Source organism: Phallusia mammillata, chromosome 2 (genome assembly GCF_965637545.1).
Source record: "Phallusia mammillata chromosome 2, kaPhaMamm4.hap1.1, whole genome shotgun sequence".
NCBI lineage: Eukaryota > Metazoa > Chordata > Ascidiacea > Phlebobranchia > Ascidiidae > Phallusia > Phallusia mammillata.
Genome location: NC_137253.1, coordinates 23,510,829 through 23,538,314, shown reverse-complemented (window position 1 = coordinate 23,538,314; position 27,486 = coordinate 23,510,829). Strand labels below are relative to the sequence as shown.

Below are 27,486 nucleotides of genomic sequence, written 5' to 3'. Positions count from 1 at the left end.
GGTCTAATGGGCGCTATTTTGACTTCGGATAACTGGCAAATGTTTTCTGTTAAACTGTGGTCAAGGAGTATTTGCTATGACACCTGGAACAACATACGTTTTTGCAAGAGTTACGATTTGGCCCTACGGTGGTGCTATATATGACCTATTTGTGTGCTGTATTTTACCTTACCATGGCAATTTATCCCGCGTCTAGATTTAATTCATAAATAAATGTGTATGTTTTGTAAAAAAAGTAAAATTCGTTTCGTTATGATGTACCTAAAAAGGTGACACTATTATTCACGAAGAAGCTTAGCTCCAAACAGTACGGAAAAACTGTGCCTTATTTCTACATTTTTCTTGTGGGCCCACCATCAAAACCATCGCTCCAGGGCAACTTCAAATGTGGTTGAACAACCAACTCGTTACTCTTCAATCAAGCATTCTGTCTCATACCACATCATGCTGTCAAAAATACTTTATCTTCGTACAAAATTGATAAACACACAAAAAATTGCGATCACACATAACATTTAGACACATAAATACTGACTGTGAAGTGTGCGATATCTAAACCTGACCGTTGTAAAAATTATATCCCGCTGCTATAAAATGGAGGCATCAAGTGGTTATCATAAAACGTCAATCACATTCATTTCAATTTCTTCGTCCCTCCATGTCGTACGCGGTTCCAGCACCGGAAGTTGAACCGAAAGCTCCTTTCTTACGACTCCTAGCGGAACCTTTTCCACTTTCATCTTTGCCACTTGGTGGGGTCCGTTCGCTTGGTGAAGGTGTTTTGTCGTGTGGTGGTGTTTGCCTTGCACTTTGCCTTGGTGTTGGTTGGGCGGAATCTGCTTGAATAGTGAAGTCAAAGGTTTTAACTATTGTCGACGCAGTTAAATCTTCCCAAAAGTTTTGACATTTTTCCCCAGGTAAGTACTTTAATGACAATGTTAGTATATTTTTGTTTGTGTGGTAATATATTGAAATGCTGTATGCACGGTAAAGCTAATAACACAAGAACCCACTCTAGACAAGTTGGCTAATTTCCGGTGGGTGGCGCGCTTAAATAATTTAAATGCAGTTTGTGTGACAAAAATGCTGACAGGTTAATCTTGCGAAATCATGCGCCATGTATATAGGCGAAAGACAACCTAACGCCAATCACCACCTCTCTTCGGAAGGTCTTTCATGGCCAAATACGTTCATAAAATATCTAGGCGTAAAAATTCCAGTGATTAGAAACAAAACCAATCTGTTTTCACTCAACTTTGAATCTATAGGAAAGGAAATTGAAGCTGTAACAAAACCATGGCTGGCAAGATCACTCTCGTTATTGGACGAGTGATCATTATCAAAACCCTTGCGATACCCAAACTGCTGTACAAACTGAGCGTTTTGCCCATTAGTATACTGCAAAAATTTCTGAAAGAAATTAAACGAAAACTTTTTACTTTTCTTTGGGGCTCCAACTGGGAGAGAGTCGGCAGGAAAATATTGTATTGTAGAATAGAGGACGGTGGCGTGGAAATGATAGACCTAGAAGCCTATGCAAAATCACTTCGTTTCTCCTGGATACGGAAACTATTTGATGCTGACTATGATTCTTATTGGAAAACAATTGAAACTAGTATTACTTCACTAAACGCCATGATCTGCATTGCAGCCACCAATTTAAAACTCTCGCACAAAGAGGTCACTAAACTAACTCCCCTCTCGACATTCTGGTCATCGATTGACCTATGGAAAGAATGTGTAACCCAATTTTGGCAGCAGAACACAGTTTATAACTACGGTATCTGGTTAAAGAACAAAGTAATATTCAAACGAAAACCCATCGCCTTCGAAAGTTTTATAAACGCTGGTATACTAAAGTACCAACAAATTATAGACAACAACTTAGATTATCGCAGCTTCGAAAGCGTTTGCGAAAATTACAAACTGATAAACAACAATCAAAACCATGCAAATTACCAGTGCCTTATTGCGGCAATTCCAACAACTTGGGAATCATACACACCTGACAAACCAGACAGAGAAACAGTCCTGGACAATATATGGACAGGAATACAAGACAAATTATCCACAGCCAAAAATGCGTACGAGTTCTTTGCTTCGTGTAATAAACAGCAACCGATCAAGCAGCAACAAAAATGGGAACTAATTCTACAAGGGGCGCCCTCAAACTGGTCAAATATCTACAAAAACTTGCACGAATGTACAATGGAAACTAGACTGCGCTCCTTCCAAATTAAATTCAACCTAAGAGCCATTGTTCTAAACCAGTGGTGGCCAACCTATGGCGCATGCGCCAAACGTGGCGCATTGCATGATTAGAAAGGGCGCATTGCCTTCTTTTGATAATCATGAAAATCAAATTAATAAACTAATAAATAAATAAAGTAAGCCAGCCCTATTAATTATATATATATATATAGTTTATCAGAGTTATTTTTTACTTAATAGTTCTTATTTCTTATTACTATCCTTCTCATGCGAAAGTTGTTTCTTTCTCTTTCTCTCTATGTACAAGAAGTAGTCACAGAAGGTGGGGTTACGAGACATTTATGGCGCATCCAACACAGTATGTTAAAAAGTTGGCGAATGGTATGTAGAAGGTTGGCCACCCCTGTTCTAAACGATAGGCTTTATGGATTTGGGATTGCGGAGGCTGATGTGTGCACATTTTGTGGTGTGTGCAGAGAAACCATGTATCATTTATTTTGTGAATGTATTCATGTCCAGGAAAACTGGGACACGTAAGTGCCTGGATTGACAGTGCCATGTGTAATCGAATCGACCTTAACAATTGTATAAAAATCTTTGGAATCCACAATGAATGCTTTGAAAAAGGTTTTTTGAACTTAATTAACTGCTTGCTTTTGATTGCTAGATTTGTTATTTACAAAAGTAAGATTCAAAAACTGAGGCCAAAGGTGGAAATGTTTGTTTATGAGATGAAACGTTGTAAGTGCAATGAAAAATTTGTTTCTCGAAAAAATGATACTATGTGGAAATATAGAGTGAAGTGGAATGCCCACCTGCGCTAATGGCTATATGTGTTTGCTCGTTATAATCGTCTTTTTGTCGTGATGTTTATGCGCAATAAAAAAATCTTGTAAAAAAAATGCTGACAGGGCAGGAACTTGGCGGAATGGTCCAGCGCGCCTGACCCAAATACAGAAATAAAAAAAAACCTTGATCGGAATTTGTCCCCGGGAGAATCCTGGGTTCGAACCCCGTGAAAAAAATGCTGACGGTTAGGGCTATTAGGGTTAGTCTGAGGTTTCATAATAATAATAGCAATAACATCAACCTAAAAACTTTATGTTAATTTTAGTCCCTAACACTATCCCAGTCTCACTCTTAATTTAAATAACTGCGTTCTTTACGCCCTCTATCTATCTTTAGCAAACCGTTTCTAGTGTGAGTTCTTATGTTGGTAGCTTTACCTGTATGCACGACGACAAAGAAACAGAGTTTAAAAAAAGTTTAACCTAATTTGTGTACGATGGATTCACATACCTTGCTGTTGTCGACTGTTTTCGCGCTGTGGTTCCGAGCCTTGTGGTGTCGGAAGACCGCTGTTGCCATGGATACTACGAGCAGGGTCAACCTCTTCTGATTCGCCGTCATCTTCCACTCCCGGGTGATCCTGGTTGTACCAAGCCGGCTGTGCTTGGATGTTGCTCTCTGTTGGACGTACCTCCTCATCTCCGGATATCTCACCGATGATATTGTCCACATCCAAGGGAGCATCCGGACTTTCCATAATACGTTCGTCCTCTTCCTCATCATCCTATGAGGTGGTTAAAAAATAGTGATAGTATCATACGATGGTGTAAAGAGCCGGATTCAACTATGGAAATGAGTTTTATATTGATATTAATTTGTGTAAAACATAATCGCATTACATTGATAGCGCAGTACTTTATAACTTGTATAATCATACTTTACTTGTCTAACATGTGCAAAACATAAATATACTTGTTCAAGTTGGAATAAAAAAATATTTTAGGGATGAACAAGTAAATCATTATTATTTTGCAATAACTTAATTGGGACTAAGGTCTAGAGGCAGACAAACATTCCAAACATGAATAAAACTTGGCCACACACATGAAATAAAAAGTACGTCAATTTCTCGCATTCAGTCTTATTTACCCTGACGAAAATAAATTACAGATCCTACCGATAATCTGCTCCGATTCGGGCTTTCTACGGGAGTTTGTCCTTGCGACTCAGCCGTTAATGATCTCCGTCTAGGATCAACTGATCGAACTGAGGCTGGTGTTCCAGGACCGCTTGGTGGAAAAGGAGCTGAACTTCGGCTGGGGGGTGTCGCTTCAGAAAAGAAGTTTCTCTCTGGCGACTTGGTGGGAACTGGCCTTGTTCGTTTCCTGTCCAGCAACCGAAGCCAGCGCATCTTGATGTCATACCACCTAAAAAAGCAGATGAATTGAACCAGCATTAATTTAGGAGCGTGTGGCTCATGTTTGGTGACCCGCTGATTTCGTATAAGGCCTTCGATACACTGCGATCGCTGATATGCATGAACGCTTTAGGTCTGATACCAGTATTCATTTTATATTTATCATAACTGATTAGTGGTCGAACTGACGATTCCCTTCTACGAAGCTGACATGTACAGCTTACAAGGCAGGTGATTGTGATTCGACTGAATTACCACTGAGTCTATGCAGCTCAGTTGGTACAGTGCAAGTCCGGGAAAAGCTCCTGTCGTGTGTTTGAATCCCACCGCAGGATGTTTCTCGCCTATGCCATTACATACATAGGTATGTTTGTGGTGACCGGCTGTTTTAGCACAACACCTTCAATAGGCCTGGCGTACTGTGTAGGCCCTAATAAACTGACACATTTGGAATCATATTGTTCCTACACTACATTGCTCGATTTTGCAATAAGACACCAGTCCTGAAACATTGAATATATCCTTACCTTGCGCATTGATATATGCCCCACTCGTTCAACACAGATGTTGGCTTCTTCACAAACTGTCGTGTTTGCGTGCTTTGTTGCCATAGAAACGGTTGGATCTCGATCTTAAGCCGCGCCAGGTCACGCTTGATTGAGCTGGTCTCCTCCAAACGCATTTTGGTCTCCGAGTTGAGTCGAACGGTCAGGGTCGAACGCGCGTCATTGAGGAAGCGCTCAACCTGATAAAGTAGAAAGTGAGACACCGGTGTTTTTCAAATCGTCTTAGTATACAGTAGTATATTTACTACCCATGGAACATGTTCTGTTTTATCCGCACATCACTATATAAGCCTTTGTTTCAATTGAAATGTCGAAAAACTGTTTTTGAGTTTTATACTTGTCAGGTAAAGCACCAATAATTTATTTGTTTAATACACTTAGACAAAAAGGGACAAAATGACAAAAATGGGGTCAAAAAGACAAAGAAACATGATTTAGGTGTCGGTTTTTCAAATTCATCCTTATGCTCGACCAATGCCACTTCAAAGGAGTTTCAAAGGAAACCACAAAGGTTGGATTTAATACCATGCAAAAAATATGTAGCTAAAAATAAAACATTTGTCACAATAAAAACAACATGCCTGTGCAATCTTTCCCTGTGATCCAATTAGCTCCCTATGAACTTTTTCGATTCGGTTTCGTTCCTCGATAGTTGCAACGTCATTCTCCTCAATCCGCTGAGTCATCTGTTGCAGTTGGCGCTTGATGACGTCGCCTTCCTTCATTCGACTTTCGTTATCCAGGGAATTTTTCGTCTCGTAGTCGTTCTTGAGCAGGGTCAATCGCTCCTGTGTTTCACGCAGTTCTTGTGGAAGTTCTATGTAAAAGGAACAATTTCATAACACATAAAAAAGCTTTACGCCACACTTACCCATTAAACTGTAATTTAAGCAGCTTTTAAACCTATAAGTTTGCCGTCGTATGAAAACACAATAGGGTTTTGGTTTACTTATTACCCAACCAAATATGGCATTTTTAACGTGACAACTATAGTTCAGATATCGCATTACGTTTTAGGAAGTGATAAATATTCTTTATGTGTACAAACTTAAAAATATGTACCAGGATGGTGCCAACCTTTAAATGTTTAGAGAATCATAAAAACGTGGCACTATTGGAGCTATTTCCTAGATGAAAATAAAATTAATACTTGAACTAGAAGGGTGGCTTAGCACATATTGCCCTTGCACATACACTATAGCATATTTTGAAACATTATTATATTTCCAACACTTATTTATATTGGGTCCCATATTAGCCATCGTCTTTTATAACCTTGGTTGTTTCTGCAAGCAAAAACGCATGGGTCCCCACACATGCAAAGTTGTAGATAATGCATTTCAATAGATAACAATGAGTAAGTAGGATAACTAATTGAGGTTCAACACACACAAACTTAAACGAAGGAAACCACAATGACTCAACCAATAGTACTGCAAAATTTCAGTCCAATCTGCCAACGTTTAAAATTTCAACCACAAGAGGTGTTTTGAGCAACAACTGTTAATGTTTCTGACGTCAAAGGGCTGTTAACAACCCCCGAACTGCAATGACGCAATAGCGATAATTGGCATACTTTACAAGCTATCCAAATTTTAGCCAATTCTGACATTGTTTATAAACTCACCCCTTTTAGGGGGCTAGTGGGGTAAATACTAGGGTTATCCGGACAAACAATATGGGATGCACATCTACATAACTATATCTACCATCTGTATAAGTTTCAGCCACATCCATCAAGCATTTGATGGCAAAACAAGTCAGACAAACTTCGGGGAAAAAAACATTTTAGGGGCCTAGCGGGGTAAATACTGGGGTTATCAACAAAAACAAAGTGGGATGCACATCTACATAACTACATCTACCATCTGTATAAGTTTCAGCCACATCCATCAAGCATTTGATGGCAAAATGAGTCAGACAAACTTCGGGAGAAAAAAAAACATTTTAGGGGGCTAGCGGGGTAAATACTTGGGTTATCAACAAAAACAAAGTGGGATGCACATCTACATAACTACATCTACCATCTGTGTAAATTTCAGCTGAATCCATCAAACATTTGATAGAAAAACGAGTCGGACAAACTTCGGGGGAAAATACCCATTGTAAGGGGCTAGCGGGGTGAATACTGGGGTTATCAACAAAAACAAAGTGGGATGCACATCTACATAACTACATCTACCATCTGTATAAGTTTCAACCACATCCATCAAACATTTGATGGAAAAACGAGTCGGACAAACTTCGGGGAAAAAATACCCATTTTAGGGGGCTAGCGGGGTAAATACCGGGGTTATGAACAAAAACAAAGTGGGATGCACATCTACATAACTACATCTACCATCTGTGTAAATTTCATCCAAATCCAGCACGGATTTGATGGAAAAACGAGTCGGACAAACTTTGGGGAGAAGAAAAATGAAAGAAAAAAAAAGAAAAAACAAACAAACATTTTGAGTAAAATTAATATGTGTCCCCTTCAGGGAAGGGGACCCATAATTATTTTTTTTAATATAGAGGCTATGATAAACATTTTTTGTAAAGATATTTCCTTGGAGCCGTATAAGTGTCTTGAAAGGGTCGCAGGTTAGTAAGCCCTGTCATACACTAACGCTTGTATGATTTCCAGCGTTCAAATACCTTTCAGAGCGTCTTGAATGATGGAAACGTCCTTGCTCATAGTTTCTCGCCACTCAGCTGCGTTATGAACGAACTCATTATGTTGTTCCCGGACGCTTGACTGAAATTCACTCATTTTGGCATCGTAGGTTTCCTCCTGCACATGCAAAGAAATTTCAGCAAAACCGAATACAATACTTTTTATACACTAACTAGGCAAACTTTGAAGCCATTTTTAGACATGAATGTCACCTTTTCATTAGGTACCGTTATATAGCGTCAAAAATCGTATTATACCCAGAAAAAACTAACACTTGCAATAGGAAATTATATTACAATATTGGATACATTTGTTAAATTTTGACGTCAAAAACAGACCTGTTGAGTTAGCCGCACTGTTATAGCTCCCAGCCTTGCATCAGCATCAGCTAATGCTCTTGAAAACTTTGTCTCCGCTTCGACGAACCGTTGTTTAATCTGCAAACACACAAAGTAGTTACACGGTTGTAAACTCCCCCCAGGTCTCATAATCTTACTTCGGTTTGGCTTTTGTCCTTGTCCTTGCCTACTTGGAACTGCAGACCACCAATAGCTTGTTGGAGACTGGATACAGCTACTCGTAGTTGGTCGTGAACGCCTTCCACCTGTGAAATAGTCCGATTCGACTGCTCCTCGCGTTTTGTGATCTCAGCAAGCAGTACTTTCTCCAACGCTTTTCTACAACAAACGAACGTCCTAAACTGTGTTGTTTATCAAGCAGTAGACTCCGTGTTTTTTATTTTCGTACTGAACACGCATTGTAACTTTAAAAGTAAACCTTTTGGATTACTTTGAACGTGGCAAACTTACCCAAAGGATCGAATAAACATGCACGCGACTACATACTTTCGAATTGAGTGATGTTTTATTTCTGGTTTATAGTATAAGCACGATGGCAAGAACAATCAAACCAATCAGGTTAAATTACTACATATATTTAGGTGTGGATATGGTACATAAATGTATATACATGTGGTCATCAGTAGATATGTATAAATGTGGTAAAACGTAATACAAAGCATGAGTAGTTTTCATCTAAAGTTAAATGACAGTTCTTGCACTTCCTACTGTAAGTTATTGGAAGGTAATTACTAGTATCTATAATTAATCAAATGACTTGGCATCTTGCCACCCCGGTAGAAACAGGTACTACAACCTTGGTTAAATACCCTGCACAGGCTTATACTCAACACGTAGGTTTTGCGGTAAATGGTAACTGATTAAAAAGGTACACGCAAAAATTACTTCCACGCGTCGTCTGGTGTAAGAAAATCTCAATCTGTCACTTGTACCTTTCCTGTGCAAGCTTTCGCTCCAGATGGTGAAAGTCCTCTTCCACCCTGCGCTGATTGGCTGTTTGCTTCGACCTCTCCGTTCTCCTCATCTCCTTCATGGCTTGCATCTCTTCCATGTAAATCTTCTGCTGCATGTTCCACCTAGACCGAGCGCAATTGTTAATGGGAGTATTTACGAATAGTGTTTTTAGTTGACCGGCTGTAAGAATGTAGTCTTATTGATCTTTCTCATCAATGTGAAAAAACGCCTAAATTGACAGCAGGCCAATGAAACAAAACTCGTGGGATATTTGACCAGGGTATCTAAAATACCATCATCATGTGTATGATAATTGGTCTCGTCCATATTTAACTAAAAAATCGACATGTTTATATAAATTATACAGTTAGCACGCATTATTGTGAGATGTATTGTAAACGGTCTATTTTATACTTATTGTTCATTTTTTTACCAATTATAAATTACCTAAAAACATCGAGTATTCTTTTACAGTTTAGCCAGATTTGGTCACCATACATCCTTCAAAAACTTTGTCAAAGGATAGGTTTTAAGAATAAAGAAATAAGTTGCCTACTGCTGTTTACCTGTTTTCGGTCTCGTTTCGCAATTGCTTTTCAAACTCGATTCTTGCCGACTCCTCGCGCTGAAGCAGTTTCTCCACGTCGATAAATTTCTTTACAGCCTCCTCACGCAAACGAACCTCCTTTTGCAGAAGTTTATCGCTCATTTCCTCCACGGCGGCCTACAATGGCAAATACAAATCCATTACCACCTAACATTCCTAAACCCAGGGAATTATTTACCTGTATTTTATTATGCAGCTTTAGTCGCTCCCCTGCCTCAGAATGGTCATGCTCCTGCCGAGATTTTTCTAGATTTTGTAGTTCTTCCTGCCGTCTATGCGTCACATCGTTAATAGCAGATTGTTGCTCGGATAATTTGAGAGCCAACTACGTCAAAAAACAATAACTTTGATAGTTTTTAAACGCAACTTTGCAAATATTTGTTACCTGTTGTACTTGCGACCTTCCATCTGTTTCGCGTTGTGCAATGCGGTTACGAATCTCCACCAGGGAATCACGAGTTTCAGCAAGTCGCGACTCTAGTAGGTGTCTGAGAACGAAATCAGAATGGAAATGTTGGTTGTCAACACAGTCGGTATACAACGCCAAGGCGTCGTTGTCTGTGTAGCCTGTGTTTTACAGCCTTCGGTATTTACACACGCCGTAAATCACTGTGGTAAGCAAACAGTGGTGTTGCGCTGTAGCTAATTTGAATGCATTCACCAAATGTCCTTAGTTTTAAGGCCTGCCCACTTTAAACCCACTTTAAACCCCTGTTTTACTGATCTCTATTGCTACCCAAATTAAAAACTACGTAACCAAGAAATTAGCTTCGACAAGAAAAACAAGATTGTTTAGCGTGCTTTTTTGTGTTAACCGCTTATCCAGCAAACCTCAGTTACAAAAAACTTTTAGAATATATCCCAAATATCGAAAGTTTCGCGACTAAGAAGTCCTAACTACAAACTTTTTAGTGATAACAATGAAGGTTGGCCACCTTAACTGGAGGTTACTTTGCTCAGCTATGCTGGTCGTATCTTTCTGCATGCGAGCTTGTTGAACAGCTTGCTTCATTTCGTCTTCGATTCGCTTCGACCGTTGCTTAATCTCAGTTTGTAAATGTGAAAATTCCATGCTCTACAAGAGCAGACAAGGGTTTAATATCACTAATAGAAAAAATATATATATCTGGGTTGATTCGTCACCTGCATTTCAACTTTATTTTTCAGCTGGTGAAATTCGTCAACGATATTTTCCGATGTTCGGTCGCTCCTTTCCCATTTTCTCGATATGTCATCAATGCGATGACGAAGCTCATTTGCTTGCGTCATCTGGGTGTCTCTTTGAGAGTCTCCTTCCTTTTGCACGTTCAGCAAAGCCTTACATAATAAAAACATGAGTACTTGGCCACAAAAAACAGTAATCAAACCAGACCTGCTCCAACTTCTTTGTATGGTTAGTAAGGTTTTGAACTGTCTCCTTTTCTCGGTGCAGTTTTTCCTCAGCACGACGAAGACGCGAAGTCAGCTGACTAATGAGATCATTACTGGACCGCATAGTGTCCATTAGGTCACGTTGCACCTTCTTGTCCTCTTTGTTAGCCTCTTTTTTACCGAATTCGGCTGCCCTTGCATTACTTTGTAGTCGGTACACCTGACCATATATGACAACATTCGGAATGGTGCATAAATTTAGATGTGGAGCAGGGCTTTTTAAGTATGGTTGCGAGAATGCTAAATCACTATTAGTTACAATGAAAAATGTTAAGAACCACTGTTCTGGACTGTAAATAGTTTTGCACCGAGCACAGGGTTCCTATCTACTATCTAGGTCAACACAAAACCACATACCTCTTCCAACAGAGCTTTATTAGCTTCCTCTAAAGTTGCCACGCGGCTAATAACACCTTGGATAAGACTTTCATCACTTTGTCGTGATCTAATTGCAAACAAAAGTCATATTTACATAGTGGTTTGCATAATGTTTGTCTGTACAAAAAATACAGTACACTAAACTAGTAATAATAAGAAATGTACATTTCAAGTTTTTTATTTTACAAAATTATTAGGTAATCTCTTTACTGAACTAAAACTATGCTGTTTTATCAAATTGAAATACCTCAGTCCTTCCAATGAATTGCTTCCGTTCCATATTTGCGGTACACGTTGCTTAGATTGTATTGCTGAAATTGGCACTAGTTGCCTATTGCTGGTTTGATCGTCTAACGTTGCTAGTGCAGTCCCAAACTCCTTTTCACCCACTGCACTTGGTGACTTGGAGCCGGACAGTCCTGGCAATACAGCCAACCTATGTCTGCCATACGGCTGACTGGCCATTCTAGTCGCAGTCATGGACAATGTTTTCAAATGACTATAAAGTCAACTGCACCTGTGACATCATAAATAGGTTAACACGTGTAATAGTGGACACATACCTTGCGGCCAATAACTGTAAAAGAACTACAAGACTGCAACTTTATGTGCTTAACCTGACTTCATACATATTAGTCATTCACTACATCCCTAGCACACAGACAACGTAATCCAAAGAATCAGCTCGTATAATCGTCAAGGAAATTTGATAGCCTGGCTGCTTTATTGTTCCGTCACATAAAACAGTTGTTAAAAGTGTTTACATTCAAGTTAGGTTACTTTTGGCTCCAACCCGACATTCAAAAGCTCTTTAATCTGTCTTGTTAAATACATGCTACAAAAAATGGCCATTAAATATCATGAATACGTCTTCACCGCATATTGCACTGAGTAATTTTAAAAATATATTTGTTTAACTCTCCATTTGTGTGGCATCGGCTGTGCGCACATTCACTCACGCTCTTAACTATTTGAGTGTTTTCAAGCACCACTGCATTTAGTCCTAAAGCAAAGAGCGTGTGCTATTTTGTTATAACTTACTGATAATTAAACGCTCCGTTCCTGGCTATCCCTGCCGTTCATATAAGTAGCTATATCTTGCGCCCTATATCGCTATCGAGAGGACAAATTTAACTTACACTTGTTGATTTAAGTTTTCCACTAACACGACAGCTAACACGGTCAATATTTAAACACGATCCGCCTAAGCCAGCTTGCATGGGTAAATACAATAACACACCATTTTTAAATAATAAACTTTAAGATTACATTTGATGACCACCCTCTGATGTAGGTTATCTAGTATAGGCACTGACTATCTTAGCTTTCATACGCGGTTTGGTTATTTATTAGCTCACAGGGTTTGATTGTTTCGGATCATGCGTCACTGCGTTTTTGAAAGTTAGAACAAAACCCCTTTCGCCAGGGTCAAAATGTGTTACAAAGACATCTTTGTCAACATATCTTAACATTGTTAGTCATATTTCTAAACAAAGAATAATACAAAATGAGTTTGGCAACACGCGTAGACAATGGTTAGAGTGGTTCTCAAACTTTTTTATTGTCGGGGCCAAATGGTATTTTTTTAGGTGTGTAGGGAGCCGCAAAACAACGAAACCTTGAGAAAATCACTAAAAATTATTACTTTGGTAGCTAAAATAGCAATGTTTGGTGGTTTTCTGAGGTCTGGTGCGAGCCGCAAAATAAGTAGTTGGGAGCCGCATGCGGCCCCGAAAACCGAGTTTGAGAACCACTGGGTTAGACCGTAACTGTTAATGCTAAGGTTGCAACAGATCCCCATTTAAGCATTTGGGCCTCACGATCCACATTAGCAACACATGTGTTGCTACGCAATAAACGTATTGCCTCTGGCCAAACAAATTCCTTGCTCGCCGTGCTCGATATTGCTCCATAGCGACGTTGGTGGATAATAAAAGCGTATAAAGCACACAATTACAAAATTGTTTGGGTAATAGGGAGCAGAGGTAAATTAGGGCACGCTGTAGGCTATAGCTTGACGCTACAAAGTGCTTTTTAAAAATATTTGGATTTGCAAGTAGGCCTATACTAAATTACGGTAAAGCAGGATTGGTTGGATAGTTTTGTTTTTAGCGGTTATGTTGCTGATGACCTGGACTGTAGCAAACCTTTTATATCCCGCGCTATTGTTCACCCAAAGCAATGGCGTGTTTTTGTTTTAGTTAAACTTTTTGGACAATGGATAAGATACGACTCGATCGGCAAGTCACTTGAACAGGGCTAAGCGCTTTGTTTTGTGAAGTCTCTGGCGTTTCGACTGGCTATACTTGAGGTAGGAAAGTGCTTAGTCGGCCCGTTTGAAACAAGTGGAAATGTAAGTTCAACTAGATAAAGCCCTATACATCATGTTGTTTATAGGTTTAAAAAAGTTAACATTTGAAATCAGTTTGGTTTGCATACGATGTCCACTCAAAGGAGGCCAATGGCCAAGACCAAGGAAGACAATGCTATCTTGTTGAAATCAAGGGTGAAAGACCTTGAGGGTGAAGTCTCAAGCCTTAAACAGGTAACAAGTTTTTGATTGAAACTGCTTGACCTTGCCTTGCAGTATCGCATAATCGCTTAACAGCCAAAGGTTCAACAATTATGACTCCGTAACGCGCAAAACTGTTAGGTTGGGAAAAGACAAGCACGCTGCTAAACCACATGTACACAGGAATACGGCTTCGCCCCGTCAAATACAAACACGCTGTTCATATTGTACGCCGCCATTAGCACTGTTGCGAACCGGCGTAGTCATCCGCACGTAGTCATTATTGTGGTTCCATTGCATAATGCGTTAGGTGTCCCATGTATGGCGAACCAGTAATTGATTTTGAACTGCTTACATACACGTACACCCGACTTTCCATGTTAGAAATATCGATGTTGGTTTACCATATACTGTCTGTTATTTTGCGTACTTGGTGTACTGTGTTATGTCCAAGGGCCATTGTAAAGCAATAAGAAGCAAATGCCACTTGTTTATTTTAGAGATTGGACGATCTGCGCAAGGCAAAGAACAACACGATAATAAAGCGCGAACGTGAGGTTCTTGAAGTCGGGCAGCCCAACCTCGGGCGAGCAGCCGGAGTGGAGACCTCGAAGTATAAAGAACTAGAAGGCAAACTTGCAACCTCGGAAGCATCTAGGCTGCAGGCAGAAAAGGAGGCAAATGAATTGCGAAAACAATTACAAAAGCTGGAATCAAAGCAGGAAGATTTAACTAAGGACCGCGACCAGTGGAAGTTCAAATACGAAGAGTTGCGAAACGAAGTGGCCAACGTCCAACGCGATCACGTGACAGAGCTAGAGCGGTTGCGCATGAGCGTACGCGAAAAGGGTGCGTTAGCTGATGACTACGCCAATGAACTTGAGCGCTTGCGGGAGAGACTGGAAATCAAGGCAACCCAAGAAGAACATAAAAGATTTGAGAATAAGTAAGTTAGCCTTTCTGCACGCGAATTCTATCACAATACGCCCTTACACTAACAACGCCCTTTTCTATTGCGGGTCTGGCGCGCATTGTTTAATTTGTCGCCATTGCTAGTGGTGAAGTAAACACGTATTTATACAAAACGATAAGAGAAAAGGGTTAACATTGGCGATTGGTAACTAATACCAGGGTCTGCAACCTTTTTTGAACTGCGGACCGTTTTAAAACTGAAGTTTTATCGCTGACTGATCAGTTCAAAATACAAGAAATGTTCAGCAATAAAAACATCCATACTGCTCATAACAGTCAAACTTGATCTTGTTTTGTCGCAATGAGACGCTTCCACCTACGAATTATGTTTCAAAGCTTTTAACCTGAAAAAGAATAAGTTAGCAAACTCCGCACGTACCGGCACCGGAGCGCGGCCCGGTGGTTGCCGACCACTAAACATTATGTGTTTTATTTGCATGGCAAAATCTAAAAACCCTGTGTACAATTCCTGGTTAAATAGAATAAACCTACGTAGAAATGCTTTTACTTAATATGCATTACATAAGTTATAGCATTGTCAACTCCTTATTCAAACAGAATCTGCTGTTGCAGGGTTTGATTTTAACAAACAAAACTAATTTATACCTTTGTTGTGCCATCTCCTCTTTCGAACTTTTTAATTTTGTGTCAGGGGACGCGAAAGTTTTACCAACGACTTGATGTCTGAGAACGTGGTGCTGCGGGAAAAAGTCGAGTCTCTCTTTAACGAGTTGAGCGAGAAAGAAGCCATCTGGTTACAAAGTGAAGACGAGATGATAAAAAAGGTTTGAAAACAAAAGTTGACACATAAATAAGCTGACTAAACGTAACAGAACTTTTTGTCTAGGTTCGAATGGAATGGGACGAAAAATACGCAACGTGGATGCAAGAAACAGAGCGAAAGATCGAAGAACTTCGAAACGCAAACTTGCTTTTGAAAAGTTGTTTGAACAAGGGCCAGCCGCGAGGTTCAAATTCCGACGGATCCAGTGCGCCACCTGACGGCTGATCATTCATATTGCCTTTTCATTGTTTCTTTACTTCAATTTTGGACTTTTTACCTATCGCTTTTACTTGATTTAAGTTATTTTTGTGGTTGTTACTAATATAGTTTGCAGTGTTTACTTAAATGACACTTCAAGCTTTGTAGGTAATGCAGTAACAGTTGCCTTATTAGTTTCGGTTGGGTGTTTTAGCATTCGCCTACGTGAAATAAATACCGTTAGTTGACAGCAGTGAGTCGACAGAAAACACAACGTTTCTACATTAGTTACAGTTATAAGTGTAGTTTTTCATTAATGTAATGTCTTATTAATTTATTTTCACTGAGTATTAAGTGAAAATTCTTTTACAAGTAACTGTATAAAATGTTTTTGCTGAGACATAAACAAACTTGTCATATGCATTATTTCCTTTATCAAACAATAGCAAACAAACGTGACAGGACTGACAGGTTCATCAAGCAAAATGAGGTTACATTCATTGCACTGTCCAGACATGAGCCACATACAAAGATAAAAAATAGAATACAGTGTGCAGGAACCTTTGCAAGATGCATTGTAGTACATGCTACCGCGCTGAATCAGCTCATGGCCGGTACCGAAAAACTCCCTGGTCATGTACATAGCGCTTTTTCTAATGCTCTATGGTGATAAGCCAGTTCACACGGCCGCATTGTCCCTGGAAGGCCAGAGTTGCTTTGTTGATTCAAAGACGGAAGTCATGGAGTTTCTGCATATCCGAATTTCGCGTGGGACTTCTCCACTTACTCCTTTAGTACGCAAATCCTAAAGTTCCTTCCACCGACAAAAACCGCCATGGGACGTTGTATGGTAATGGTCAGGATTGCTTAGCTGTTATACTTGATTAGATTACATCATACGTGTTGTTGACAGAACCCACCATTCATTGCAAACATAATGCTGTTTGTAGGAGTAAAATGCTGTAAGGGCGTAGTGCAGGATGCTCTCTGCTAAGGCCATTGACGCGAGCAGCAGCTAACCATTTTTGATAAATTGCGCTAAATATTCCCGCGTCGCTGCTAGGCAGTAGGCACATTGAAGAATAGGGGGAATTTGCGAAGCTGTTCACGACATGAACCGCGCGAAACCCGCCACTTTTTCTGCTTTAAAGTCGTTTTTTGCGCACACACACTTGCCTCTGTTGTAGCAAATCGTGCTGGCACAGGCCGTTACTGTGCCGTTTATGGCGCAGGCCTAGTGCGCATGCGCGTGCTGAAGTCACGTGACACCGCACATTCACCTGCTACATGCAACTCTGAGCGCTTGCTTGGTGCGCGCGATGCATGTGCGTGGCGTAAACGCGCCAGTCGGTGGCCTGTTGACGAGGCTGCGTGTGTGAGAAAGGCCTGACGCCCTTGTTGACTGCGGGGCCTGCATGGGCGACGTCGCACTTACAAGTCGTGGAAGCCATAGCGGAAAATGCAATCACATAAGCAGGAAACGCAGGAAAAAGATCTTACGCATCAAATATCCTTGCCGGGCGATAACGTTTTGCCTTTGGTGGAGGGAAATGTATATAGCTCGCCTCGGAATTCCGGCATAGGTTGAGTTTGTGAAAGTGAAACTGTAGATAGACGTAAACTGTTTGTTTCGAGTATTTTAAAATCGGTGGTCGAGATTTGCCAGTATCTTAATCACCTATAGGAAACCGCCCTAAGATTGTTCCGTGGGCAGGAAAGCGTAGCTCATTGACGCCATCCTAATTGTCATTCTGTGGCATTAGCAATTGAACTGTGACACAATTTAGGCTTGTGCACCGATGTGACAGCAGTGAAAAGTGACAAAAGCAGGTTGAAACATTATTTTTTGTAAAACCAACTTTCATTAATCCAACAAAAATTTGTAAAAGTCATAATATGGTTGCAGAATGGAATGCACTGCACGTTTTCACAATTAAAAAAATATAGTTTTACCTAAATTAAAATTAGTTTCTGAGCGCTACAAGCCGTTTTTATCAGTACCACGTTTTCACAACTTATATAACTAAACCTAAGATATTTTCAAAAAACAACACGCAAAATTATCCCCTGCTCGATTCAAATCTCGTTGAATTTTACATTTATCTATTTTCTACATTTCATTATTTAAAAAAATAGCCAATAATTGTGAGCAAGTTTGACCAAGGTCTCTGTGGAAAACGTTTTCCGCCATTTTGTTTTTGTTGAGCGTTGCTCAAAAATAGACCGTTAAATATCTAAAAAGAAGTTGATTTCACCGTGACATATAATCATCATGTAAATATATCATCCAGAACGGTAATGTACTTGTTTATCAACGGTTATAAAATTGTAGGAGTTAAAAACAATGCATTAAAAATATTTGTTTGAAAACAAATTTCAAAATGCGTAAATGTTGCATAAATTCTGCCTAATTTTTAAATAATTTAGTAGCTGGTGAACAAAATTGTCTCCTAAATTCATATCCATGACATATTTTATCACATAAAAATGCATTTTTTGTACATCAAAACGGTACAAAATCATAAGTTGGCAAACTTGTAAACATGCATTGACGACAAATAATTATAACCTGAACATGTCGTTCACAGTTACACGTTAGAATATGAAACATACAGTTTAAATTTGTGGTCCTGTTGAGTAGATTAAACTAGCATTGCGTTAGAAGCTACAGAGCGTGTTTGGCGGACGGATTACGCAGGTCAACACATTACGCACCAGTAAATGCAGGCAACAGGCCTCGTGTAGCCGCCAAAACACCCAGTTTCCATATTGTTGAGTGGCTGCTATCGGTATTTTACTAATCGTGGCCAGACAAATTCTTGTTTGTCTTTAGCTCCCGACTGCATGACTTCGAATTTCTAAAACTTTTCTCTTTTTTTCAAACGAGCTCGTTGAATAGTAACCATTGGTCGGTCGTTGTGTGTTCAGTGCTTTCCTTCGTTGCCTAGGGTTCAAAGGAAATAAATAAGAGCAATTGCATCAGTTACTGAATATAGTCAATAGCCAGGTTCCTGAGAGACAGTCATTTCCCGCGCACGACGGAAGACAGGAAAGTCCATAGAGTTCCAGCTGTTTCGGTTCAGAATACAGAGCCCCGGTTGCACCGTGCAAGGACGTGTTTACAAGGTAACTGATAGAGATATAGTAACTTTTTTTCTATTTTTATGGCATTGCTGTAATGCAAAAAAAATATCTTTTAAATCTAATTTTGAAAAAATATTTAAAAACGCAACACCGTTTAATGTCGAGTCCAAATTAAATAATGTAAGTAAATAATATTAATTTGCTTCAGGCAAAATCTCCAAAAAATAAATATGGCATTTTTTCTATTTGAAGCATCCAACAAACTGTTCATGAAATATAATTCTTTGTTTGACATTAATCTGACTTCTTTGAGACGTTTTCAACACAAATTAATATTTCAGACATATATGTGTGTTTTATGGCAAAGTTTTGAAAGGCTATTTTTTTACAAATAGAAACATCACTCTCTACAATAATAACGCAGTATGGTACAAACTCAAAAATGTTAAAAAATTGGGGCAATTTGTGCATGCAACGTGCTTTAGCCAGATAGCAAAAAACAAAACATTTGTGGTGTGATAATGTCAAACTATTGAATAAATTTCCGCGGCATTTTTACTTGGAAGTATACCCAGTACAGCTGGCGTTTGTCATTTGCCGATGTATTGCACAAACCGATGGAATGTGACAACTCGAAATTCGATATTTCCTAAACATTTCTTGTGTATAATGCGTGCATAGCGGACTAACTAACACTTATTCAATATAGCCTGTGCGCGATAAAGCCCTACTAAGAGTGGTGGAATTCATTTGTTTTTTGTCAGCCGGTTCTATCACAAAAGTCATACGTTTCAGCCGGTTCTGTTACAAAAGTACATTGACAGTAACCAGTAATGCTAACCGGTTCGCAGATCTCATAAAATTTCGTGAGACGATTCTACAGAAGCGGTGCGATCCGTCTGAATCCCACCACTACCTACTAACCCTATAGAAATGTATTTTAGGCTAGCTAAGAACACATGCTGTAGAATTTTAACGTAACAAATTTAAACTGCAACCAAAGAGTTAACCATTTTTAGTCAACTAACAAAACACCTTTTGAGAATCCGAAGCAAATGCGACTCTCTGATCTGTTCAACTAAGCCCGCGCTTTTGTAGTGACATGCACAGCAGACTTAGGAAGTCAAGTTTTTCCGATGTAATTCCGATTTCAATGCACTTAAGGCGGCAATTCTGGCCTAGGAGGAGGATGCATGGCCAAGTAATTACTTTGTTTGATTTTCCGCCATTTGACATTTCCCTATGCGTGTATAATAACCAGGTTGCTTACATAAATTGTAAATAACCCTCACGAATTACTCCACCTTGTGGCAAAAAATATAAAAAAATCATTCCATAGGACCGTAAGTTGTAAGATAATGTCCCTTGGCAAGCACATCTTTAGCGATTAAGCTCGTGAGTTTTTGTGTAGGCCAAATCGGTTGCATTGGTTGAAAACGGCTTTATGCCTCGTGCGCGTCATGCATATGGAAATACAGCAGTCACGGCAGTCGTGCGGCGCGAGTGTGCGGCTCGCGACCGTGCGTGTGCGATCTTGCGCTGCTGACAGTCTCCACTGTGAACAATAAGCGATCACTTCCTCTAATTTATAAAGTGCCGAGGCCAACAATGACAAAGTCTGTGGACCCGTGTGTGCCACAAATAGCGCGAAACAACCTCAAAACGCCAGGCATAAACGAAAATAAAATAAATCAAAGCGCCTATATATTTTAAAACCTATAACCATCTTTTTTCAAAAAAGCGAACGTTAGGTCAATTAATAATAGTGGCCAAACATGGAGCTGGCAAGTGACTCCTTGCGCTGTACACGAAGTGTTCACAAATCGTGGCAAGTTAACTGTAAAACAAATGTCGACACCAGGAAGTTCCGCTTACGCATGTTCGGACAAACTTGACACAAAGCCGGGTGACCAAGGTTAAGTGTTATACATACCCCGCTTTGTTTTGCGCATGACTAATCGAATGCAGGACGAATAATCGTATCTTCACCTAACCAAGGACACCAGCAGAGCGGATGCCGGACACACAGGAACTTCCACAAATTGCATGGAGTTGATGGATGTTTGATGGTCTGAAAGCAAACTTGTTGTCTTGATGCATACCAAACCCAATCTCATGTATCATTTTAAAGTTCTGGGATTCATTGCGAGGAATTTTTATTTCGGTTGGGACGCTGTTGCGACGCATAAGCTTTCGAAACAAAGGGGTATAACGGCTTGTCGATAAAGGCACTGGCATCACTGGTGGTAAGCACATTCCCACCCGCCCACTCTTCTCTTATTGCCTGAGACCGCTCGGTCGCGCGCGATCCCGCACTGGCCGTATTGCAACCAGCCTGCCGTACTCTGAATACAGGATTACAGGAAGTGACGTCATTTCCTCTATAGGCCTGTAACAATCTTCTCCGCTCCTCTCGTTCTTCTCCTCTTTGCTGCCAACGGAGCAGTCCGACCGCAGGCCACCTTCGGCAGGCTGGTGCGACGCTACAACGTGCGTTATGCCGTAGGCCCAGTGCCGGTCGACGCTTGCCTGTCGTACGAACGAACCAACTACGGGCATTTCCAAATCCCGATAGCACAAAACCGAAAACTTGTTGCGCAAGTTTCGACGGTATTTTCGCAAAGATAACGGTTTCGAAGTTCCATCCGCTTCTTCTGCATCAATATTATCATGTGTAAAATCTAAATTTATTGTACAACATTTTTGATAAAAACCTGTTTTTTCAGGTTCACGGAAAAGATTGGCTTGTAAGGGGCCTCTGGAGAGCAATCGGGTCAATTTGGGCCCAAATATGTTGAGGTAAGAATACATTACTAAATTGGCAACCGATTTGTCACAATGCAGTGCTTGTGCCAGAGTGAACAAGACTTGATGTGAGGTTTTACGATCGATCTTTATCATTTCTCCTTGTAAGGTTTCTGTGTACAATCTGTTACATTCAGTGACATTTCACTGCACATTTCCGACTCGTTAATTAGCGGAAACAATTTTTCTTGCAGGAAAGACAAGTTATGCCGTCCACTTGCCTTTGCCTGTTTTGTTGAATCCGTTTTCAAGATATCCATGTCCTTTTTTCATTTTTCAACTCTGATTTATATAAGACTTATCAGCGATATTTGCTCCAAACTGTGTTAGTGGTATACAGAAGCAATATATATTCTATAGTTATTAAAGCTTTGTGTTTCAACCCGATTTGTACATAATAAAAATTGCTTTCATCCGCAAAATAGCATGCACGTGGCGACTTGCGACACAATAATATTGGACAAGGTTTACTGGACAGGGGGTTAGCACGTGTCAGCCGCTGACTTGTCATGAGTGCCCCGCCAGCAACCCATTTAAAACAAGGACCCTATTTCAGTGCTTGTCGAAACGACAGCTCACATGTGCCTGATGGTCGTAACCTCGTGATTCGTATGGTGCAATGCTGTGCCAAGTCGACCTAGTAAGGTTACACGGTCATGGGCCATTTTTCTCGACCAAAACCTACATAACATTTTCTATCATCTCAAAAAAAAATATGAGTAAGGTTATTGAGTTCAAACTGCAGTTTTTTTCTGTTAAAGTTTTGATTAGGAAATTATTATGTACCAGTTTAGAGCTAGAAATGCGTTGCACCAATTTATTAGCATTCAATTTTACGCTGGGTTGTTTCCACCAAGTTTCAAAGAAGCACAAGGGAAGCATTTCTACTTGGTAGTTTTTACCAGCAGTGGAATCTCCACTTTATCTCTGTCAACAACAACGCTGGGTGCTACACTATTTGACGGAAATTTTACCCAGCATGATCTTTCGGAAACGCCGTCGATTTATGATTTAATAGTATTGTGTTTAGGCATAACTTAGTTGATTGTTGGAACATTAAAACATTAAGCCCTCTTTGTACTTTAGGTCAAACTTTTAACACTGTCGACAGTTTCTAAAAGTAAAGTGCAATATTTCTTTTTTAGTGTCAATACGGTTCCTGAAGATTTTTCGGTGAAATCCAGAAGAACGGCGTCCGATCTCACAACCACTGTGCACGGGGACGTGAAGCAGGAGGCTTCCACCCTAGAAGACACTGTAAATGGATCGTTCGCGCTGACCGGGGACGACCAGGCAACAGACCTGAGCTTCAGCATGTATAACATAAAGCGAGGTGGCAGCCCGAACCCACTCTTTCGCAACAATCCTGATCCCTACCTCGGCTCGAGTTCACAGAGGTCGAACGGCGTTGACGACTTGAACGGCAGGGATAGTTTCGATCTCAAAGGAGACACGGATGTTCCTTTTGTTTCTTCAGCCGCTGACATCACCGACTCGACCAGCTTTTCTTCGTTTCTCACAAATAGCACGCCCGCACCTCACATCAGCAGCAACGACAACTTGTCCAACAGTCGCAACGCGCGCGTGCGCCACCCGCCAATGTCCAAGCAGTTTAGCCTAGAAGGCCAGTCGTCCCTGTCCAGCTATCGTCCGCCAAGCGAAGGTCCTTACTCAAGTTCGAGCCGCAGCTCAATGCCAGATATGGGCTCGTCTCCAACTCAGATTCAGACTGGAAGTCTTCCATCGCCCCCCACTCCAAAATCGCAGAGCACCATAAGCAGTGATGTCACCACGTCCAGCTCGTTTACCCCCACAGGTTTCGATTACAGTTCAACTGGCTCTGCTTTCAAGCCGCCGTCCAACACTTATCACCAGCAAAATCACCAGAACTTTAACAACCAGTCGTCTCCGGCATCGTACCACCACGGTCCCAGTCCTCCTTTACCCGGTCACTTGTCCCAACAAGGTTCTCTTCACTCGCCTTCAGGCATACTTGATCCGCATTGCTACCCACCTGTCGATCAAGGGTACGATTACGACCCAGTGTACAACAGCACAAGGAGGCGTCCTACTTCTTCCGCTGAAGGCGAGCAGCAGAGATCTTCAGTACCGACTCCGACTGACAACGCTAACACTCCTGCTGCTGACGGTGAACCAACCAAGCGCGTGATTGTTCCAGCTGGTAGGTTTAAAACAAACCAAAAAAAAACAATCCCACCATAAAATTGTACAGCATACTAAATTTGATGTGGAATAGCTCCCCGTTTTAAATTCTGGCAAAGAGTAAAAGTAATTGGAATTGTGAACATTTATCATGACTTTTTATGTCTAAAAGGCCGATCAAACGTCGTTTGACAAGATAAACAGATCATTTCGTCTTTTTATAGATCCTTCCGCTTGGACCTTCGGTCATGTACAAGAATGGGTTGAATGGACAATTACTGAGTACAACCTAGCTGGAGTTGACACGTCAGCGTTTTCTGAGTACGACGGCAAGGCGCTGTGCAGTCTCACCAAAGAAGATTTTCATCGCATTACCAACGCGAAAAATGCTGACGTGTTTATGAGCCACCTCAACTATCTTAGACGTAAGTTTGCTTGCATTGGAGACAAAAACAACACAGCAATTAGTGTTTGTATTTCAGAAAAAAACAAACAGTTAATGTTGTTTCAAGAGAAATGTTGACTGTTGTAATAGCGTTAGCATTGTGATTAAATGTTCAATTTTCCAAATCGCTGCTTTAACTTTACCCATTTGATGTCTAAAGTTCAAGGTCGATTTTTTATTTCTTTGTTTGTTATGAAAAGAGTTCTGGACCTTTGTTAAGTAAACTTGTTTCTAGGTCACACAAGCCACCCGGGACAAACAGGACCTTTGCCAAATCTAAGCTCTGATGATGTCGAAAACATTATCCAGGGTGGAGGAAGTGGTTACAGATACCCAGGGGTGCCGAATTGCCAACGACCTGGATTTCCGGGGGAACCGGGATTTCCTGAGGTCCCAAACGCCCCTGGACGAAATACTGGAAGGTTTCAGCCAAATTTCAACAACAACCAAGACGGAAAAGGTAAAGAAGCATTTGGAAATTTATGTTGAAATATGAAAATAAAAAAGCATAACACAGTCAATATCATAGTCTGTGGTAAAGTGATTGTGCAATATCGCTTTGGAACAGGGCTGTCTTTGTTGTACTTGTCAAAATAGCAGATATCGAACAATGGTCATCGCAAGCGATACCACTGTTTTACTTGTTGTGGTTCCTGTGTCCAATATCACAAGTAGCGATCAAATTTCACTAAAAACTGCAACACGTATTTTCTCCTGTTTCTCGAGCCGCGCTTGTTCCCTGTATGCATAGTCGCTGTCTGGCACTGAGCCGTAGTATCAAATAGTATCAAAACCCTTGCTTGGTTTGTTTGAAACTTGGTTTCTTGTTTGACACCATGCGTTCGTTGCAGGTTCCCAACGAAACCCGACTCCAAACAGTGCTACCAACATCGATCCCTACAAGTTGTTCGGTCCAACCAGCGCCCGCCTGTGCAACCCGGGCAGTGGGCAAATCCAGCTCTGGCAGTTTCTTCTGGAACTGCTCAGCGACCCGAGCAACTCTATGTCAATCACGTGGGAAGGCACAAACGGCGAGTTTAAAATGGTTGATCCAGATGATGTCGCGCGCCGCTGGGGGGAGCGCAAGAGCAAGCCAAACATGAACTACGATAAATTGAGCCGTGCTCTCAGGTGGGTTTATGCTTAAGGCATAAGCATATTAACATAACACACGTACGCTATTTGTGTTTCTGAATATTTTAATTCAAACGCGATACATCTATTTACTAAATGATTTTTTGACGCCGGTTTTCTATTGTGTAGGTATTATTACGACAAAAACATTATGACTAAAGTGCATGGAAAACGTTACGCCTACAAGTTCGACTTTCAAGGACTAGCTGCTTCGCTCAACCCACAGCCCGAACAACACACTTACGCCTACCCGGACTTTAAGCACAACATCTACCGAGCTCACGACATGCACTTCCCGCAATCAGGGGGTCATCCTTACCCTCCCATCACCCACCCGGGGGCTTACCCAGCTCACCAGAAGCACTTTATTCCGTCGCCGCCGGGGCGCTCGCCGTCGTATGGGTCTCACCCACCTCCTATTGGGGGTCAGTACCCGTGGCACCCCGATTTGGCCAGCTACCCCCATGTTCCTGCGCTGCAAATCAACCAATCCACGTCCTCTAATCAGCCGCTACCCCCGACATCGTTTTACAACTAAGACTCCATTTATGGACGCGGTTTCAGAACAAAAAGTTCACGCGGCATTTTGCCTGCATTTTTTGCCACCGAGCGGTCTCCCCCCAAAGTCAAGTGTGTCTTGCAAAATCAACGCTCAAGTAGGTCGACAAAATAGACCGGTGCGCGTGACCGAATCAGTTTACCTTGTCATTCCTCTCCACACGCCCGGCAACTTCACTATACTGTTTACAGCTCGTTTGGGAGAATTGCTTTTTGCTTTATCGCCATCGCCAATGCCCGCTGGTTGCAAGTCTGGTGCTTTGTACTTCGCTTCGGTCGGGCTGCTTGTTGCTGAACAACTACTGGTTTACCTGCATTTATCTACCAGCTGGCAATAGAAAAATGAACCACAAAGTTCGACAAAAGACAACCCTTTTTAATGCTTTTGTTTAGTTTTTTTTTTGCTCCAAAACGTGGCCAGCCTCTTTCTTCAAATTTGTCGCCTGTTTTTATAACGCGTTGTTTTATTGCTTTACCATTGTCAGGCCTGCTGTCTATCCAGAGCAGGCTACGTAACAATTTTCGCTGTTTTTTTCAACAAAATGCCTTTGAAAAAGATCGATCTACATTCCCTCCTTGCAAACTGTTATTTTTCGCGTCATAACGCTTCAGGTAATAGCAAGCGACCAATTAGCCACTTTCAACTCACTACAGTGCCAACTTCGCTCAGGCAGTAAGACATGAAAATTAACGCGACGTTCGCGATGTTTTTAAGCTCTTGCAAATACGACATAAAACATTCCAGGTGCTGCATGTTTTTCACATAGGTGTCAAGTGTGTCCGTGACCGTCAATCTATACAGAGTGCTTTTTTCCGTCAACATCATTTTGCGGCGGTCGCCCAACAGAATCGGGCAATTTCTTAATAATTTATAACTTCCATTGTTGAAAGAGTAGGGCAGCAAATGCAACTTACCTTTTACTTATGATATTTAAACATCAACATTTTTTAAGTTAAATCTTAATGTCTTGTTACAAGGGCAGGTGCATGAGTTGTGTTTTAGGTTTAGTGACTTTTTATGCGCGTAAACCTATTTCTCCTGGAACTACAACAACAATAACAAAGAAAATTCTTTTCTGTGTGTGTTTTGTGTTATGTTCGCAAGTGTGATGATAACGTGCTTGCTATGTCTAGATGTGCATTGTTGTTGCCGTCTTTTGTCACGTGTTTTTGCTTCGGCCAATCAGTGAAAGCTATTTGTCTTTGTCTTGCCCCTGTGTTGCGTTTGTGTAAATAATGACGGACAGAAACGACAGCGCCCGATTTGTCCACGACAGATTGCTTAGCCCAGAGTCCTTTTATAAGCAGAATGTTTGCGACCAATAGCGTCCCGTTTTATTTACCACCGCGTTCCGTTTCGTTTGTACCTGTGCTGATCGTGCCCTTTGATGTTGACTGTGGAATGCCCCTTTATAGTTGCAGTTTCCGCAGCGCCAGAATAAACGCAACAAAACTCTGTG

General features: G+C 40.9%; 3 protein-coding genes across 4 annotated transcripts; 2 read left to right on the top strand and 1 right to left on the bottom strand.

Moving 5' to 3' along the window:
• Nucleotides 1-445: 445 nt before the first annotated feature.
• LOC145214487 (coiled-coil domain-containing protein 154-like) lies at nucleotides 446-11,882 on the bottom strand. 2 transcript variants are annotated; one of them, XM_080083024.1, is made up of 17 exons: nucleotides 11,619-11,882; nucleotides 11,351-11,438; nucleotides 10,935-11,153; nucleotides 10,706-10,879; nucleotides 10,498-10,637; nucleotides 9,948-10,050; nucleotides 9,741-9,887; nucleotides 9,522-9,679; nucleotides 8,934-9,077; nucleotides 8,139-8,319; nucleotides 7,981-8,079; nucleotides 7,624-7,759; nucleotides 5,565-5,800; nucleotides 4,945-5,162; nucleotides 4,178-4,427; nucleotides 3,511-3,784; nucleotides 446-839 (listed from the first exon to the last, which is right to left on the bottom strand). In XM_080083024.1, exons 1-17 carry the CDS (start codon nucleotides 11,849-11,851, stop codon nucleotides 640-642), a joined length of 3,000 nt encoding a protein of 999 aa, XP_079939150.1. In that variant the 5' UTR covers nucleotides 11,852-11,882; the 3' UTR covers nucleotides 446-639. The 2 variants fall into 2 exon arrangements, with proteins under 2 accessions (XP_079939150.1, XP_079939151.1); XM_080083025.1 differs by having other exon boundaries at nucleotides 446-836.
• Nucleotides 11,883-13,778: 1,896 nt separating this feature from the next.
• LOC145213320 (uncharacterized) lies at nucleotides 13,779-16,263 on the top strand. The gene is made up of 4 exons (XM_080081549.1): nucleotides 13,779-13,916; nucleotides 14,384-14,829; nucleotides 15,508-15,640; nucleotides 15,703-16,263. Exons 1-4 carry the CDS (start codon nucleotides 13,812-13,814, stop codon nucleotides 15,862-15,864), a joined length of 846 nt encoding a protein of 281 aa, XP_079937675.1. The 5' UTR covers nucleotides 13,779-13,811; the 3' UTR covers nucleotides 15,865-16,263.
• Nucleotides 16,264-18,601: 2,338 nt separating this feature from the next.
• Nucleotides 18,602-27,484, top strand: LOC145213319 (uncharacterized). The gene is made up of 7 exons (XM_080081546.1): nucleotides 18,602-18,963; nucleotides 21,648-21,720; nucleotides 22,872-23,908; nucleotides 24,114-24,314; nucleotides 24,570-24,794; nucleotides 25,186-25,465; nucleotides 25,598-27,484. Exons 2-7 carry the CDS (start codon nucleotides 21,713-21,715, stop codon nucleotides 26,004-26,006), a joined length of 2,160 nt encoding a protein of 719 aa, XP_079937672.1. The 5' UTR covers nucleotides 18,602-18,963; nucleotides 21,648-21,712; the 3' UTR covers nucleotides 26,007-27,484.
• Nucleotides 27,485-27,486: the final 2 nt, after the last annotated feature.